Here is a 17,964-nt window from a genome sequence, read left to right on the forward strand (position 1 = left end):
TGACTAGTGGTGTGCCTCAGAGCTCAGTGCTGGGCCCATAACATTTTGGCATCTGTATCTATGATTTGGACGAGAACATACATGGCGTGGTTAGCAAGTCTGCAGATGATACAAAAGTAGATGGTATTGTAGATAGTGAAGGTGGTTGTGAAAAATTGCAGCAGGATCTTGATCGGTTGGGCATGTGGGCCGAGGAATAATTGATGGGATTTAATACAGAGAAATGTGAGGTGTTGCCTTTCGTGAATTCTAACATGGGCATGACCTACACAGTGAAAAGAGCGCTCTGTGGACTGTTGTCGAGCAGAGGGATCCAAGAATGCAGCGACATAGTTCCTTGAATGTGGCGTTACCGGTAGACAGGGTGATTAACAAGGCATGTGGCACATTAGCCAAACGTCAGAGAATTGAGGATTTATTTGGGAGGTCATGCTGCAGTTATATAATTCACTGATGGAGTAGAATTCAAAGTGTTTCTCTGCATGGAGCCGCACGTCCGCACAAATGGCGGCAGCACAGTTTCAGTCGCTGTCACCAGAACCCTGATTATAAACGTGGGCCACAATCCGTGGACACAGAGCAGCCCCTCGCTCTGATCCGCCTTTGTCCCAGGTGGACTGACCCACACAGTCCTGAGCCGGAGCGAGCGTGGCATTGAACTCTGATCGGGAATTTTCACTTTCGCTGGTCGGGAACATCCCGCTTTTGGATTCACCGCCTCAGAGCGGAAACAATCACATTGCCACATTATTTACAAAACACCTCCCGCCCATTTTCAGTTTCCGAATGTAATGCCGCGCTTTAAATCGGGCAGCATGGCAGGTACTGCTGACAGAATCCACAGGCACCGGTCTCGGCAGCACAGGCGGCCGCTCCCGGATCACAAACCGCTGCATTTCTTTACACGCTGCATTGGAAGATGGCTTTGGGCAGTGTTTGGAGAGTTTGGATTGTGTGGGTGTTGTTGTCCGGGACCCTTAGCCTGGGCTGTGAGAGGCTGCAGTTACTACAGGATCTCAACACGGACACTTTGGGCAAACTGAATGAAATGGTGAGTAGTACCCGCTGCCAGAGACCGATCCGACACTCTCGGCGATCTTTGATTATTTATTTCCCTGATAGAAGCGGTGCAATAGTTTGAAGCTTTGACGGGTTCCTTGTCTGATATCCGCGCGTCGCTTATCTGTCATTTACTGGATTCTCTAGAACATAATTTACCCTCTTCCTCCAGGGCGGCCCCTTTCCATGGCATTGTGTCAGAGAGAAGGTCACTTTGAAAACACAGCCCTTGAAACTGGTGAACCTTGCAAATGGGTTGACGGTGAGTGATTGGATTTTTACTTCATTCTAGTCCACCATTCGCCTTATCTAGAACATTTATCGACTCATAAAAGTACCATTAGCAAATTTGCAGATGATACAAAGCTGGGTGGTAGTGTGAACTATGAGAAGGATGCTATGAGGTTGCTGGGTGACTTGGACAGGTTGTGTGAGTGGGCGGATGCATGGCAGATGCAGTTTAATGCGGATAAGTGTGAGGTTATCGACTTTGGTGGTAAGAACAGGAAGGCAAAGTATTATCTGAATGGTGTCGAGTTAGGAAAAGGGGACGTACAACGAGATCTGGGTGTCCTAGTGCACCAGTCACTGAAAGGAAGCATGCAGGTACAGCAGGCAGTGAAGAAAGCCAATGGAATGTTGGCCTTCATAACAAGAGGAGTTGAGTAGAGGAGCAAAGAGGTCCTTCTGCAGTTGTACAGGGCCCTAGTGAGACCGCACCTGGAGTACTGTGTGCAGTTTCGGTCTCCAAATTTGAGGAAGGGTATTCTTGCTATTGAGGGCGTGCAGCGTAGGTTTATTAGGTTCATTCCCGGAATGGCGGGACTGCCATATGTTGAAAGACTGGAGCGGCTAAGCTTGTATACACTGGAATTTAGAAGGATGAGAGGAGATCTTATCGAAACGTATATTAGGGGTTGGACACGTTAGAGGCAGGAAACATGTTCCCAATGTTGAGGGAGTCCAGAACAAGCGGCCACAGTTTCAGAATAAGGGGTAGAACTTAGAACTGAGACGAGGAAAAACCTTTTCAGTCACAGAGTTGTGATACTGTGGAATTCTCTGCCTCAGAAGGCAGTGGAGGCCAATTCTCTGAATGCATTCAAGAGAGAGCTGGATAGAGCTCTTAAGGATAGCGGAGTCAGGGGGTATGGGGAGAAGGCAGGAACGGGGTACTGATTGAGAATGTTCAGCCATGATCACATTGAATGGTGGTGCTGGCTCGAAGGGCCGAATGGCCTACTCCTGCACCTATTGTCTATTGTCTATTGAATCACTGACTATGCTCATGGCTGATGCAGATGCTGAGAAGTAGTTCTATTGTGGATAGCGAGCGGGGATGACTCTGAGCTCATAAGATGAGTAAATGGGCTTTGGGATATACTTTTCTTGCGATATCTTTTGCGCCTTTCTATCTTACTCACACTAGCATGATGGGAGAGAGAAAACAGGGAATTATAGACAGGTTAGCCTGACATCGGTGTTGGGGAAGAAACTGGAGTCAATTATAAAAGATGAAGTAGCGGAACATTTGGACAGCAGTTACAGGATCGGTCCGAGTCAGCATGGATTTACGAAGGAGAAATCATGCTTGAATAATATTCTGGAATTTTTTGAGGATGTAACTAGGAAAATGGAAAAGGGAGAGCCAGTGGATATAGTGTAGCTGGACTTTCAGAAAGCCTTTGATAAGGTCCCACATAGGAGATAAGTGGGCAAAATTAGAGTACATGGTATTGGGGGTAGGGTACTGACATCGATAGAATATTGGTTGGCAGACAGGAAACAAAGAGTTGGGATTAACGGGTCCCTTTCAGAATTCATGCAGTGACTGGAAGGGTACCGCAAGGCTCGGCGCTCGGACCGCAGCGATTTACAATATACATTAATAACTTAGATAAAAGGGATTAAAAGTAACATTAGCAAATTTGCAGATGACACAAAGTTGGGTGGCATTAAGAACTATGAGAAGGATGCTATGAGGATGCAGGATGACTCGAACAGGTTGTGTGAGTGGGCAGATGCAAGGCAGGTGCAGTTTAATGTGGATAAATATAAGGTTATCCACGTTGGTGGCAAGAACAGGAAGGCAGTGAAGAAAGCATGTTGGCCTTCATACCAAGAGGACTTGATTCTAGGAGCAAAGAGGTCCTTCTGCAGTTGTAAAGGGCCCTAGTGAGACCACATCTGGAGTATCGTGGGCAGTTTTGGTCTTCAAATTTGAGGAAGGACATTCTTGCTATTGAGGGAGTGCAGCGTAGGTTCACGGGGTTAATTCCCTGTGATGGCGGGACTGTGGTACGTTAAAAGAATGGAGCGACTGGGCATGGATACACTGGAATTTAGAAGGGATCTTATTGAAACATATAAAATTATTAAGGTATTGGACACGCTAGAGGCAGGAAACATGTTCCCGGTGTTGGGGGAGTTCAGAACCAGGGGCCACAGTTTAATAATAAGGAGTAGGCCATTTAGAACGGAGCTGGAATGGAACCAATGTCCTAGGGGGGGGTGTTTGCTAGTGCTGTCGGGGAGGATTTAAACTAGTGTGTCAGGGGGATGGGAGCAGGAGCAGAGAGACAGAGGGGTGTAAAATGAGGGTAGAAGCAACAGGTAGCAAGGTGAAAAGTAAAAGTGGCAGGCAGACAAATCCAGGGCAAAAATCAAAAAGGGCCACTTTTCAACATAATTGTATAAGGGGTTAGATAGTTGTAAAAACAAGCCTGAAGGCTTTGTGTCTCAATGCAAGGAGTATACATAATAAGGTGGATGAATTAAATGTGGAGATAGTTATTAATGATTATGATATAGATGGGATTACGGAGACATGGCTCCAGGGTGACCAAGGCTGGGAGCTCAACATCCAGGGATATTCTATATTCAGGCGGGATAGACAGAAAGGAAAAGGAGGTGGGGTAGCGTTGCTGGTTGGAGAGGAGATTAAAGCAATGGAAAGGAAGGACATTAGCTTGGAGGAAGTGGAATCGATATGGGTAGAGCTACGAAACACTAAGGGGCTGAAAACGCTAGTGGGAGTTGTGTACAGGCCACCTAACAGCAATAGAGAGGTTGGGGATGCCATCAAGCAGGAAATTAGAAATGCGTGCACTAAAGGTGCAGCAGTTATAATGGGTGACTTCAATCTACATATAGATTGGGTGAACCAAACTGGCAGGGGTGCTGAGGAAGAGGATTTCTTGGAATGTTTGAGAGATGGTTTTCTAAACCAATATGTCGAGGAACCAACGAGAGAACAGGCCATTCTAGACTGGGTATTGAGTAATGAGGAAGGGTTAGTTAGCAGTCTTGTTGTGCGAGGCCCCTTGGGCAAGAGTGATCATAATATGGTAGAGTTCTTCATTAGGATGGAGAGTGACAAAGTCAATACAGAAACAAGTGTTCTGAACTTAAAGAAAGGTAACTTTGAGGGTATGAGGCGTGAATTGTCCAAGATAGACTGGCGATTGATGCTGAAAGGGTTGACGGTGGACATGCAATGGAAGGCATTTAAAGGTCGCATGGATGAACTACAACAAGTGTTCATCCCAGTTTGGCAAAAGAACAAACCAGGAAAGGTAGTGCATCCGTGGCTAACAAGGGAAATCAAGGATAGTATTAAAACAAAAGATGAAGCATACAGATTAGCCAGAAAAAGTAGCATACCAGAGGACTGGGAGAAATTCAGAGTCCAGCAGAAGAGGACAAAGGGCTTAATTGGGAAAGGGAAAATAGATTATGAGGGAAAACTGGCAAGGAACGTAAAAACTGACTGCAAAAGCTTTTATAGATATGTCAAGACAAAAAGATTAGTTAAGACAAATGTAGGTCCCTTGCAGTCGGAAACAGGTGAATTGATCATAGGGAACAAGCAGATGGCAGACCAATTGAACAAATACTTTGGTTCTGTCTTCACTAAGGAAGACATAAACAGTCTGCCGGAAATAGCGGGGGACCGGGGGTCAAATGAGATGGAGGAACTGAGGGAAATCCAGGTTAGTCAGAAGTGGTGTTAGGTAAATTAAATGGATTAAAGGCAGATAAATCCCCTGGGCCAGATAGGCTGCATCCCAGAGTGCTTAAGGAAGTAGCCTCAGAAATAGTGGATGCATTAGTGATAATTTTTCAAAACTCTTTAGATTCTGGAGTAGTTCCTGAGGACTGGAGGGTAGCTAATGTAACCCCACTTTTTAAAAAGGGAGGGAGAGAGAAAACGGGGAATTATAGACCAGTTAGCCTAACATCGGTAGTGGGGAAAATGCTAGAGTCAGTTATTAAAGATGTGATAACATCACATTTGGAAAGTGGTGAAATCATCGGACAAAGTCAGCATGGATTTACCAAAGGCAAATCATGTCTGACGAATCTTATGGAATTTTTCGAGGATGTAACTAGTAGAGTGGATAAGGGAGAACCAGTCGATGTGTTACATCTGGACTTTCAGAAGGCCTTCGACAAGGTCCCACATAGGAGATTGGTGTACAAACTTAAAGCACACGGTATTGAGGGTTCAGTGTTGAGGTGGATAGAAAATTGGTTGGCGGACAGGAAGCAAAGAGTAGGAATAAACGGGTCCTTTTCGGAATGGCAGGCAGTGACTAGTGGGGTACCGCAAGGCTCAGTGCTGGGACCCCAGTTATTTACAGTGTATATTAATGATTTGGACGAGGGAATTGAATGCAACATCTCTAAGTTTGCGGATGACACGAAGCTGGGTGGCAGTGTTAGCTGCGAGGAGGATGCTAGGAGGCTGCAGAGTGACTTGGATAGATTAGGCGTGTGGGCAAATGCATGGCAGATGCAATATAATGTGGATAAATGTGAGGTTATCCACTTTGGCGGCAAGAACAGGAAAGCAGAGTATTACCTGAATAGTGACCGACTGGGAGAAGGGGAGATGCAACGTGACCTGGGTGTCATGGTGCACCAGTCATTGAAAGCAAGCATGCAGGTGCAGCAGGCAGTGAAGAAAGCGAATGGTATGCTGGCATTCATGGCAAGATGATTTGAGTTTAGGAGCAGGGAGGTTCTGCTGCAGTTGTACAGGGCCTTGGTGAGACCGCACCTGGTGTATTGTGTCCAGTTTTGGTCTCCTAACCTGAGGAAAGACGTTCTTGCCTTAGAGGGAGTACAGAGAAGGTTCACCAGATTGATCCCTGGGATGGCGGGACTTTCATATTAGGTAAGACTGGATAGACTGGGCTTGTACTCGCTGGAATTTAGAAGACTGAGGGGGGGATCTTATAGAAACATATAAAATTCTTAAGGGGTTGGAGAGGCTAGATGCGGGAAGATTGTTCCCGATGTTGGGGGAGTCCAGAACCAGGGGTCACAGCTTAAGGATAAGGGGGAAGTCTTTTAGGACCGAGATGAGAAAAATTTCTTCACACAGAGAGTGGTGAGCCTGTGGAATTCTCTGCCACAGAAGGTAGTTGAGGCCAGTTCATTGGCGATATTTAAGACGGAGTTAGATGTAGCCCTTTTTGCTAAAGGGACCAGGGGGTATGGAGAGAAGGCAGGTACAGGCTACTGAGCTGGATGATCAGCCATGATCATATTGAATGGCGGTGCGGGCTCGAAGGGCCGAATGGCATAATCCTGCTCCTATTTTCTATGTTTCTATGAGGAAAAACTTTTCACTCAGAGAGATGTGAACCTGTGGAATTCTCTGCTTCAGAAGGCAGTGGAGGCCAATTCTCTGGATGCTTTCAAGAGAGACTTAAATACAGCTCTTAAAGATAGCGGAGTCAAGGAATATGGGGAGAAGGCTGGAACGGGGTACTGATTGTGGATGATCAGCCATGATCACAGTGAATGGCGGTGCTGGCTCGAAAGGCCGAATGGCCTTCTCCTGCACTTATTGTTTATTGTCTATTGTCTATTATCTCACACATTTAGTCTTTCTAACCCGATGGACTGAATCTTACTGTCCATTTCAAACGTTTAATGCTCTCTAATCGCCTGGGAATATCATATCTTTCTCCCGTTAACAGTTTGGCGCGGTCTCACCTCCTCAATTCAATGTCATGAACATGACACAGTGCCAGTTAAGTGATATAATCCTGGAATTGTTAGAGCAGGATCCTTAACATTGAAGAGCAGATAAGTTGCACGTTCCTTTCTGGATCATCCTTCCACCTTTATGGAAGTTGGGAGTTATATTTCCACTCATTCCATCCAGTGAATTAATTTCCAATATCCAAAGCAGGCGGGTGCATTAAGAACCATATTTTTCCTTTCTTTACCTTACTAGTTTTCTTAATTGAATTCTAATGAAGCTCGATAAATGTGTGCTTTGTATAGTGTTTTTAAAGAAATTCATCATTTTCATCGTTGTGAACATCTCGAATACTTTCCAGTAATGTGACAGTGTTTCTTCCTTTATTTCGTGTACATTACATCCTTTTCTCCTCTCCGCAGGGTCTGGAGAAGCTCCAGATTGTCCTTCAAACACTGAGGCAAACCAGCGAGATCTACAGCGAGGATTCGGGCTCGGTCCCGTGGCCCCGAGAAGGGGTGCAAAGGTTCCGGCTTCTCCTGTATCGGCAGATCAGAGAGCTGGAGGAATGCGCGAGGAAACCAGCGCCGGAATCTCAGCAAAGGAGGAACATTGCTGTTCACAAATACTTTCGGAAACTGCGAAGCTTTCGGAAACATCATGTGAGTTGGATGTGCTTATAATCCGTGTTTATTTGCAGATATTGCATTTCACCCAAATTCAATCTGTCCATTGCTCAATGTATTTTCCTGATTCCTTCCTTTTTCTAGAAATTTGGCGACTGTGCCTGGGAAATTATCCGCGCCGAGACAAGAGCCCATTTACAGCAGATCCTTCTCGTAACGGCGAACATGAGGAGCTGAAACTGAACATTTGCCCGTGCGCCGGCAGCACAAGAAGGATCTCGACCTGAAACCACACCTGTTCCTTTTCTCCAGACATGCTGCCTGACCCGCTGAGAGAGTCCAGCACTTTGTATCTATCTACGGGGAAAGAAGAATTAAATGAACAATATTTTATTTGTAAATGTTTTCAACCGGGAGTTGAGAAAGTGGGAATTACGTGTGGATGTTATTCCCTATTTACTGTTTATTCTGATGGGATTTCGTTCTGTTTGTTTCCGATGAAATGTTTCACTCGGTGTTGGTTTTACAGTATTGTTAACATCCCAGCGTTTGTGCGCCGGAGCAGCAACGAGGAACATATTTCCATTCCGTGTCACCGTGTTGGGCCTATTATCCCACCCACTGGCGTTGCAGCTCCAACTGTCCAAACTGAGCTCAGGGCTCGGTTGTGATGAATGTTGCCGTGTTTGGGGGCGAGCTGTGGACGCCACACGACAGGAAACTGATGAAAAACATTCAGCGGCTGGCCGTAATTTGTAAAAGCATATTCCTGTTTCAAAACTGTTGATTATATCGGTCTATTGATGTATTTATTTTGGTTTATTTAACTTTTATCTATTTATTCATTTATTTCTGTGGTTTATCTGAAATGTGCTGATTATTCAGCCCACGAAATTGATATTTTGTACAAATGCAACGATATAAATTATTTTTGTAACATAGTTATTTATAGATATTCATTGAGATGTGATTTTTTGCACTGGAATATTTTACACTGAAGGATTCAAATTTACGACAAATAAATAGTTCACAAACTCACATCTGTTCTGAACTGATGTTATTATTAATGTTTGTGTATGTCAGTTGTTTAAAAGTATGTTTACGAACGCAAATGTGTTATACTCCTCTCCCCGTGGTCAGGGCCGGATTAACATTTGCTACGGGCCCCGCGCTTTAAACGGCCCCGCGCTTTAAACGGCCCCGCGCTTTCAAAGTCCCCAGCCCATTTTCTCCAGCCCCCCCCCCCCCCGAACTCTCCCACTCCTCCGGCCCTCCTTCTCCCTACTCCTCCCGTGCTCTCAACCCACTCCCCTGGCACTTGCTCTCCTGAATCCTCCGCTGTTCTCTCTTCCACGTACCTCTCGCCTGCTCTTTCCCTACCCCTCCACCCTCCCTCTCCTTGCTAGGGCCTTCTCTCTCTCCCCACTCCTCTGGCTCTCTCCTTCTCCCCACTCCACTGGGCGTCTCTCTCCCCAATCCTCTTCCCTCTCGCCTCCCAGACGTTCGTTCCTCCAAATAGCTACTGTTCCAGTCCTCTCTTCCGCCAATCTACATCCCCCCTTTATTCCGTCTTCTGTCCCACTCTCCCTCCTCTTCTCCATTCCACTCCCCACTCTACGTATCTCCATTACACTCTCCCTGTTTCCTCCGAACCTCTTTCCCCCACAATTCCCTCCGTGACCCCCCCCCCCCCCCCCCGGCCTTTTCTTTCCATTTCTATAGGGACTTTCCCCTCACACTTTCGGCATTACCTGTCCGCACGTCTCTCTCTCTCTCTCTCTCTCTCTCTCTCTCTTCTTCTAGCCCATACTCCCAAAATCCTGCGACTCCCTCTCACCCATCACAAAAGCTCCGGCCCTCTTTCTCACCAACCCCCGGCCTTCTCTCCTCACTTCCCGGGTCCTGTCTCCTCCTCCACTCTTCTACCACCTCCTTTACCCACCCCTTGCATGCCTCGCAGCATCCACTACTCAAGCACTCCCCACCCCTACTCCGTCCCTCTCACCCCTCTACCTCCAGTCCTGCCTCTGTTCACTCCTCCGGCCCTACCTTTCACACATTCCTCCGGCCCTCCCTTTCTCTACTTGTCTGGGACCCTGCGCTCCCACTCTTCCGGCCCTCTTCTCGCAATCCTCAATCATTCTCCCCACGGTGGTGCAGCTGTAGAGTTGCTGCCTTACAGCACTACCAGCACCGGAGACTCGGGTTCCATCCCAAGCACGGGTTCTGTCTGTATGGAGTTTGTACGTTCTCCGCGTGACCGCGTGAGCTTTCTACGAGATCTTCGGTTTCCTTCCACACTCCAAAGACGTACAGGTTTGTAGGTTAATTGGCTTGGTGTATGTGTGAAATTGTTCCTAGTGTGAGCGGGGATCGCTGGTCAGTACAGACGGTGGGCCAAATGGCCTGTTTTTGCGCTGTATTTCTTAACTAAACCCCTCCATTACACAATCTCTGAGAGTCCCATATTAGGCCCGTGGGCCGCCGTATGCCCCGACAGTGTCAGCTAACGAAACACGTTAACGTTAACGGAGTTCGGGGAGCGATGCCGAGTGTGTTTGAGGACTAATGCTGAGTGTGTTTGGGGAGCGGGGCCGATTGTGTGCGGGCAGCGAAGCCGAGTGTGTTCGCTGAACAAAGGTTGCAACCCGCCTCCTGGTTCTGGTTCTGGTTGATTACTGCGCAAACACATCATAAGTGGTTATCTGGGGCAGGTCGGAGTGAGTAGAGTAGCGATTAAATTTTGAAGTGGGCCTTTCTGACCAAGTTGAGGAGATCTAGTTGCGCAATCCCCTTTTTAAAGACACTTGACTAATATGTGTTGCCCAACTTAAATCAATAGACAATAGGTGCAGGAGGAGGCCATTCGGCCCTTCAAGCCAGCCATTCTCTCCATTCAATGTGATCATGGCTGATCATTCTCAATCAGTACCCCATGCCTGCCTTCTCCCCATACCCCCTGACTCCGCTATCCTTAAGAGCTCTATCTAGCTCTCTCTTGAATGCTTTCAGAGAATTGGCCTCCACTGCCTTCTGAGGCAGAGAATTCCACAGATTCACAACTCTCTGACTGAAAACGTTTTTCCTCAACTCAGTTCTAAATCTTTGCTTAATTTGACTCCTAGATATGGGTGATGGTCGACAGCAATGAATGGCTACCCATGTTGTATTCCAATAAACGTCTTGTGTGAGACATGCATGGTATGACATTTGGTTGTATTGAATGACATCTGCCTGGCTTTCCCCCACTCATGGAGAGCATCCAGATCCTTCTGTAAGGTCAACCTGTCTTTTTGTGTTTTAATCTCCCTATAAATTATGGCATCATCTGCGAAGAGTCGAACTCTGGACGAAAATGCATTTGGAATGTCTGCAGTCTATGGCTGGATCTCACTTCCATTTCCCAGACGGAACAAGAATAGACTTCCCCTGGTCCTTGGCGTTCACCCCACCAGCCTCTGCATCCAACACATCATTCTCCTACAATTCCGCCACATTCAACGTGATCCCACCACCAATCGCACTCCCCGCAACCCCTTGTTTCACCACTCCCCTCCCAAACCGCCTTCTCCCCACGTACTTCCCCCTGCAACTGCAGGCGATGCAACACCTGACTCTCCACTTCCTCTCTCACTTGTACCAGAGAGGTCCACTGTCCTACCAGGTGACAAAGAGGTTCAATCTCACAGTTTCTAAATAATTGGATTTCTACTTCATTGTTTTCTAGACGTCGTCTTGTCAAAGGCACATTCATCATATTCAAAGTCTATTAATGTGAATTCTTTTTGGCCCAGTGTGGATGTGGTAATAATTGTGGAACTTGTTCAAATATCTAATACGGAGCAAACTGCGCCTGGCGAACACAGGCAAACGCAACAGAACACGTAGGCAGCTTACAACTATCGGCCTAAATCACAAGCTGCAGGTATCATTTTGAATTTCAAAATTCCCTGGTGTGCAGTGAATGGATGAGAAAGCACGATAACAAAGAACTACCGTGAACAAGTGATGGTTGGTCAGTGTGGATTCGGTGGCCGACCGGCATGTTTCCAAGCTGTATCTCTGAATTAAACTAAAAGTGTTGTTCTCCTGCAACGTTAGATTTGACTGAGTGACGGTAAAACAAATGTTTTCGCAATATTTTAGTGCACGTGGCAACAATAACCCAATACCAGTTGATCCCGTTTCCCTTCAGCCTCTCAGCGGGACCCGAGCGGTTCACACACACGCCCACTCTCGGATGTGACGAACCCGTCTCTTCCCCGGGACACTTTCGCTTTGGCTGAAGTCGCGCCGCGGCCGCTTCCCCCCGGCAGAACGATCCGGAGACTTCCCGCGACGGCGAGAAGAGAGGAAAAGGATCGGGACCGACTTCACACTCGGCTCGAAGCCGTTTAATTTCGGAGAAAAGCAGAAATGTTTGGTGTAAAGAACAGAGAGGCCAGAAGCACTTTCCCTCGGAGAGCAGAGTGTGGGTCAGGTGTATCGACGCTGAGAGAGTCGCCACCAACCAAGCGGCCGTGAGCCGGCTCTCCGCACTGTCCCTGTGAGATGTGGCTTCACCGCAGTTGGGTGAGTGGAGGGGCGGCTTTAACACAATCTCTGTCCGTGGCTCCGAGGGTGAGCGCTGAAAGGCGCAGTGTTAATATAACCCGGATAAAATGCAGCGCCCAGCAATGCACAGACACAGTCACGTCCCCCTCCCCACCCGTCCCCTGCCCAGACTGAGCCTCCCCCACAACACCTGCGACCCCCTGATGTGAACCTGCGAAACTCTGAGCCGCAGCGCCGCTTATTCTCTCCCATCGCGGATTTCCCCGTCGCTGCTGCGGGACTCTCCCACTTTCACATTCCTTACTTCAGAACGGAGACCGCTCTCTCCCGACACCATCCAAATTTCCAGTGGAATCATTTCACTTTTCAAACATCACCTATTTTCGGATTGTATCATATTAAAGCGGGCAGCATGGCAGATACAGCTCACAGAATCCACCGTCATCGATCAGGGACCGTTATCGCAGCTGATTCTGGTCTCAGATCGGTGCTTTACTCAGTGTGGGTTGAAGATGGCTTTGGGCAGTGTCTGCAGAGTTTGCATTGTGTGGGTGTTGTTGTCCGGGACCCTGAGCCTGGGCTGTGAGAGGCTGCAGTTACTGCAAGTTCTCAACACGGATATTCTGGGCAAACTGAATGAAATGGTGAGTTGTACCGGCTTCCAGAGACTGAGATTTGTTGTTATATAGTTAGTGTTTACCTGGAGCCTGTTCTCCCGTATTTCTCTGCTTGAGGTTGTTTATATCCTGCTCTCGGTATCTCCCCCTTCGCTCTCCCCGTTGTACTTGAGTTTGGCTTGATTGCCTTTGCAACAGAATTATCCGATTCGAATGGATAGCAAGGGAAGATTTGGGGCTGTGAGTAACGTTGACATCTTGTGTTTCAGGGTGGCCACCTACCCCGACAGTGTTGGACTGAGCGGCGGTCGCTGAAAACCAAGCCCTTGGACCTGGTGAAACTGTCCATGGCGGCTGAGGTGAGTAAACTCGGCATTTTACTTAAACGTAGTTCACACAAGATCTTAAATTTCTGCTGTGCACTCTTAATCCCTCTTTTCCTGGTTTACCTTTTCCAGTTTTCTCACACACCAATTTAGTTTACCACTTGATTTAATCTCCTGGGAATACTCTCCTCCTCTCAAACCATCTCTCAACCTATAATAATAATAATAATATTCATTTATTGTCATTGCAACGAGTACAACGAAATTAAAAAATAGCCAATCCTGACGGTGCGTACAAACATATATGCAATAAATGCAAAAACAAATAAATACATAAATACAATTAAATACAATTATATGACCGATTTTTTAACGGTGTTGCCTAGTGCAAAGGTAGTGTTCAGTTCTCGTATGGCCCTGGGGTAAAAACTGTTCTTAAGTCTGTTTGTTCGGGATTTGATCGACCTGAAACGTCGACCAGAGGGCAGATGAACAAACAGACGGTGGCCGGGGTGGGATGGATCTTTTATTATTTTGCCTGCTCTACTGAGGCAGCGTAGGCTGAACAGGTACTCCAGGGAGGGCAGTGAGCAGCCGATGATTTTCTGGGCCGTCGTGATGACCCTCTGAAGGGCCTTCCTGTCCTTTTCTGAGCAGCTGGCATACCATGTGGTTATACAGTATGCCAGCACACTCTCGATGGAGCAGCGATAGAAGGACAACATGAGCTTCTCCTGCAGGTTGGTTTTCCTGAGGATCCTCAGGAAGTGGAGTCTCTGCTGTGCCTTCTTTACTGTGGTGATGGTGTTGGTAGACCAGGTGAGATCCTCTGCGATGTGCGTACCCAGGAACCTGAAAGCTGGTACCCTTTCCACACAGACCCCATTGATGTAGAGTGGGTCGTAATCTCCACTGGTTTTTCTAAAGTCCACCATAGGCGATATCACCATTGACACATCTCTAACATGCTGATGACAGAGAGCAGTGAGGGATGCTGAGGTTCACCACTGGTCTGGTTAAATACTTCCACATCTCAGCATGTCCACTGGGTTCAAGGAGGAGAAAGCACAGGTTGACCGAGGAGAGGTGTACAACATTATGTGTCTTGGATAGGGTAGACAGCATTTTACATTTCCCCTATAGCAGAGATATCTGTAACACGAGGCCATGAGTTTGAAGAAAAATGTCAGAGTTTAGATTGCTTGGAAAGGAAACAATTGTCCAGTCTAAAGCTGGAGTGCACTGCCGTGTGCAGTACTTGGATTGCCTGCACATTGAAGGCTATGATGTTGGTCTGCCTTCATAGACAATGGAAGGAGTGAAAGTACACCCCAGGGACTGCAGATTCTGGTTTAAAAAAAGACAAAAAAGTGCTGGAGTAATGAAGCAGATCAGGCTGACTTACCTCAGAACTTTGTGTCTTTTGCTTTATACAATGTGACATAGAGACCGAGAGGGCTCAAAGACCTATATTTTTAACTCCAACATCCTCTGGGTTTTTTTACTTGCCAAGTTTTGGCTCAAGTTTTGAAGTGTGGAATGTGTTGAATTCTTGCTTTTATTATTATGGGGTGTTTGTTACACATCTGCTAGCTGAAGGTCCTGATATGATGAAACTTTTGTCAAATTACAAGACTCTTGCCCCCTCCTTTAATCATTCTAAGTCCCCCATCACCAAACCTATACACCTTAGTGTGCATTCCTGGACCTGCAGATATACCATACAATTTTACATGTTCATTTGTTATAGGACCAGAGTTAGGCCATTCGGCCCATCATATCTAGTCTGCCATTCAGTCATGGCTTATCTATCTATACCACTCACCCTCATTCTCTTGAATTCTCCCCATAACCCCCGGCTTCTGAACAATTTAGATTCTGTTAAACAATGCATTAAAGTTGTGCATTGTCTTGGCCTCCACAGTCTCCTGTGGCAATTTATTCCACAGATTCACCACCTGTCTTCAGAAAATCCTCCTCATCTCATTTCTAATTGTACACTCCTTAATTCTTAGGCTGGTGCCTCTGGTGACTCTTCCACTAGTGGAAACATCCTCTCCATATCCACTCTATCCAGGCCTTTCACTATTTAGTAAATTACAATGAGGTCCCCCCTCATCTTTCTAAACTACAGCGAGTACAGGCCCAGTGCTGTCAAACACCCATCACATGTTAACCCAATCATACCTGGAATCATTCTTGTAGACCTCCTCTGGACCCTCTCCAATGCCAGTACATCCTTCTGCAGACATGGGGCCCAAAACTGCTCACATTACTCCAAATGCGGTCTGACACGTGCCTTATAAATCCTCAGCATTGCATCCCTTCATTTACATTCTAGTCCTCTCAAAATAAAGGCTTGCATGTATTTGCCTTATTTACTACTGATTCATCTTGCAAATTAACTTTTTGGGAATCCTGTAGCAACACTCCCAAATCGTTTGCAATTGCATTTGCTCTTGCCATTAGAAGTTACCGTTCAATTGTTTCACACAATCAATTCAGGCAACAGTTTCCTCATACACATCTTTATAGACATTGCACAACTTTATAAAATCTCCACGCGACATTTACAGGTTTGATGAGATTAGTCGGATCTTCTCCTATTTCTCACTTTAACTGAGGACCTACAGCATAGATTGTATTCTTGCAAACTGTTCGGATTCCAGCAAAGACGGTGACACTGTGTCCTGCACCTGAGGCCATACTGCTTGTTAATTGATCATACACTTTTTAAACTTCTAACTGCAGATTACAATTCAACTGGATCTGACCTTCTCTCAGTTCTGTGTGGTTAGCAAACCTTCAGTTGAGAATTAATTGTTTGAAAATTATGCCTGATTGTGACATCCTATTCTAACCTGATTTGCTCCAGGATCTGTCTAATGTCACCATTTATGTTTTGCACAGGCCCAGGACAGGATCCAGATTGTCCATCAAACACTGCATCACCTCCGCAGGATCTACAGCATGAACCTGAGCTCAGTAACGTGGGTCCAGGCCACAGTGGAACACTTCAGGCTTCTCTTGGATCGGCAGCTGAGAGAGCTGGAAGTCTGTGTCAGGAAACCAAGGACACGGTCCAGGGCAAGGAAGAATGCCACAGTTCTTAAATACTTCAGGAAACTGAGAAAGTTTCTGAAACTGAAGGTGAGCTAATTGACATGAAGCGATGTGAATACTAACTGATTTTGCAGACATATTATTTCTGTTCATTATCTAATAAATTTTGTTGATATTTTCCCTTTTTCAGGGATTCAGTGACTGTGCCTGGGAAATAACCCGCGCTGAGACCAGGGCACATTTACAACAGCTCCTTCTCATCATGGCAACAATCAGCAGGGATAACTGAAAATATTTCAGAGACTGAATCAAAAGAGACTAAAATTTATGACTTTAATATACCTTTTTGTTACAGAGAAAAAATGTCTTATCATATTAATATTACATTCCAGAAGCAAAATCTATCAATTCGTTTACTTATTTATCTATTTATTCAATTCTCTATGTTCTAGAAATTCCTGTAAAGCGTCTTTGAGTGTTTGAAAAGCGCTATATAAACGTAATGCATTATTATTATTATTATTATTAATTGCTGGAAGGACAAATGTGCTGGAGTAACTCAGCAGATCTGTAGAATATGGTTAGGTGATGTTTCGAATTGTCTCCCTTCTTTAGACTTCTTGTGCTGGAAACGTGATAAATGAAATGGAAAACGTTCAAACAATTCAGTATGTGTGGAGTGGAAAACTGAGTTATCCCAAATCAGATAAACTAGCATCATGAATGCTCAAGAACCAGAAATGTTAACATTTAAAAAAACTAATTAATTGTTAGTATTCCTTCACAAACATTAGCTACATTCTCTCCCCTCGGCTTTTGTCTGAACTGTGGTGCATGTCCAGCATTTTACAATGTATTATTCTGTTATTTTGACTTGATTGAGAGTCATGGAGAACAAAGAACATTTGGATATTTCTGTGTGTTTAAGTGTTGATTTAATTTATTGATATTTATTTTTGTGCCATTATCCTGTGGTGAACTGTGAATCTGGTGAATGATCCCCTCTTTCAAAGACTGACAAATTCAGTGAATTCATTCCATTCATTTAGTGACTAAATTAATTTCAGTTTATTTATATCTGCACTGATATTTTTAAGCATATATATATGTAGGTCAAAATCTGTTAATTTATTGTATTTTAGAGATAAGCAGTGAATATTTTTTCAAAAATAAAATCTTTTTTTATTAAAGTGGATGTGTTTTGTGTTTTCATTATTGCATATTTTTAGCATTGTATTTATTTTTGCCAATCTAGCTTATGAATGGGAATTTGCGCATTTCCAGACAAGATCCTCAAATATATTTTTCCCTCTGTAATTTCACAAAGCATAGACAAAGTATGTCAATACATTTTGAAGTGAGTGAATGAATGAATGAATGAATGAATGAATGATACTTTATTCTCACATGTGACAAGTCACAGTAATATTCTTTGTTTACATACCCAAGGTATGCAAAGGGTCTTCACATAAGGGGCAAATTTGCATAAAGGATGCCGACAAAGTGGTAAAGAAGAGGTTTAGTCTCTTTGCTCTCGTTGGATATGATGCCATTTTTTTAGGACTCCCCGGGGGTCATGATGCCATTTTTTTAGGACTTATGTGATACCACATTTGGAGTATTGCATACAGTTCTGATCACCATTTTGTCCTAGGGACTGGTCAAAGCCTCTTGATTTGTCTCCGTTAGATGAGAAAATGGATCAGCTTTCGGTTACTGCACCT

At 45.4% G+C, this 17,964-nt stretch overlaps 2 protein-coding genes across 2 annotated transcripts; both read left to right on the plus strand.

Moving 5' to 3' along the window:
* Positions 1-919: 919 nt before the first annotated feature.
* On the plus strand, positions 920-7,917 carry LOC144607745 (interferon alpha-10-like). The gene is made up of 4 exons (XM_078424784.1): positions 920-1,051; positions 1,232-1,321; positions 7,477-7,716; positions 7,825-7,917. The coding sequence occupies exons 1-4, from the start codon at positions 920-922 to the stop codon at positions 7,915-7,917; spliced, it is 555 nt and encodes a 184-aa protein (XP_078280910.1).
* A 4,270-nt stretch (positions 7,918-12,187) lies between these two features.
* LOC144607773 (interferon a3-like) lies at positions 12,188-16,529 on the plus strand. The gene is made up of 4 exons (XM_078424832.1): positions 12,188-12,252; positions 13,121-13,210; positions 16,088-16,327; positions 16,431-16,529. The coding sequence occupies exons 1-4, from the start codon at positions 12,232-12,234 to the stop codon at positions 16,527-16,529; spliced, it is 450 nt and encodes a 149-aa protein (XP_078280958.1). The 5' UTR covers positions 12,188-12,231.
* The last annotated feature ends 1,435 nt before the right edge of the window (positions 16,530-17,964 follow it).

Source organism: Rhinoraja longicauda, chromosome 29, assembly GCF_053455715.1.
Source record: "Rhinoraja longicauda isolate Sanriku21f chromosome 29, sRhiLon1.1, whole genome shotgun sequence".
Classification (NCBI taxonomy): Eukaryota; Metazoa; Chordata; class Chondrichthyes; order Rajiformes; family Arhynchobatidae; genus Rhinoraja; species Rhinoraja longicauda.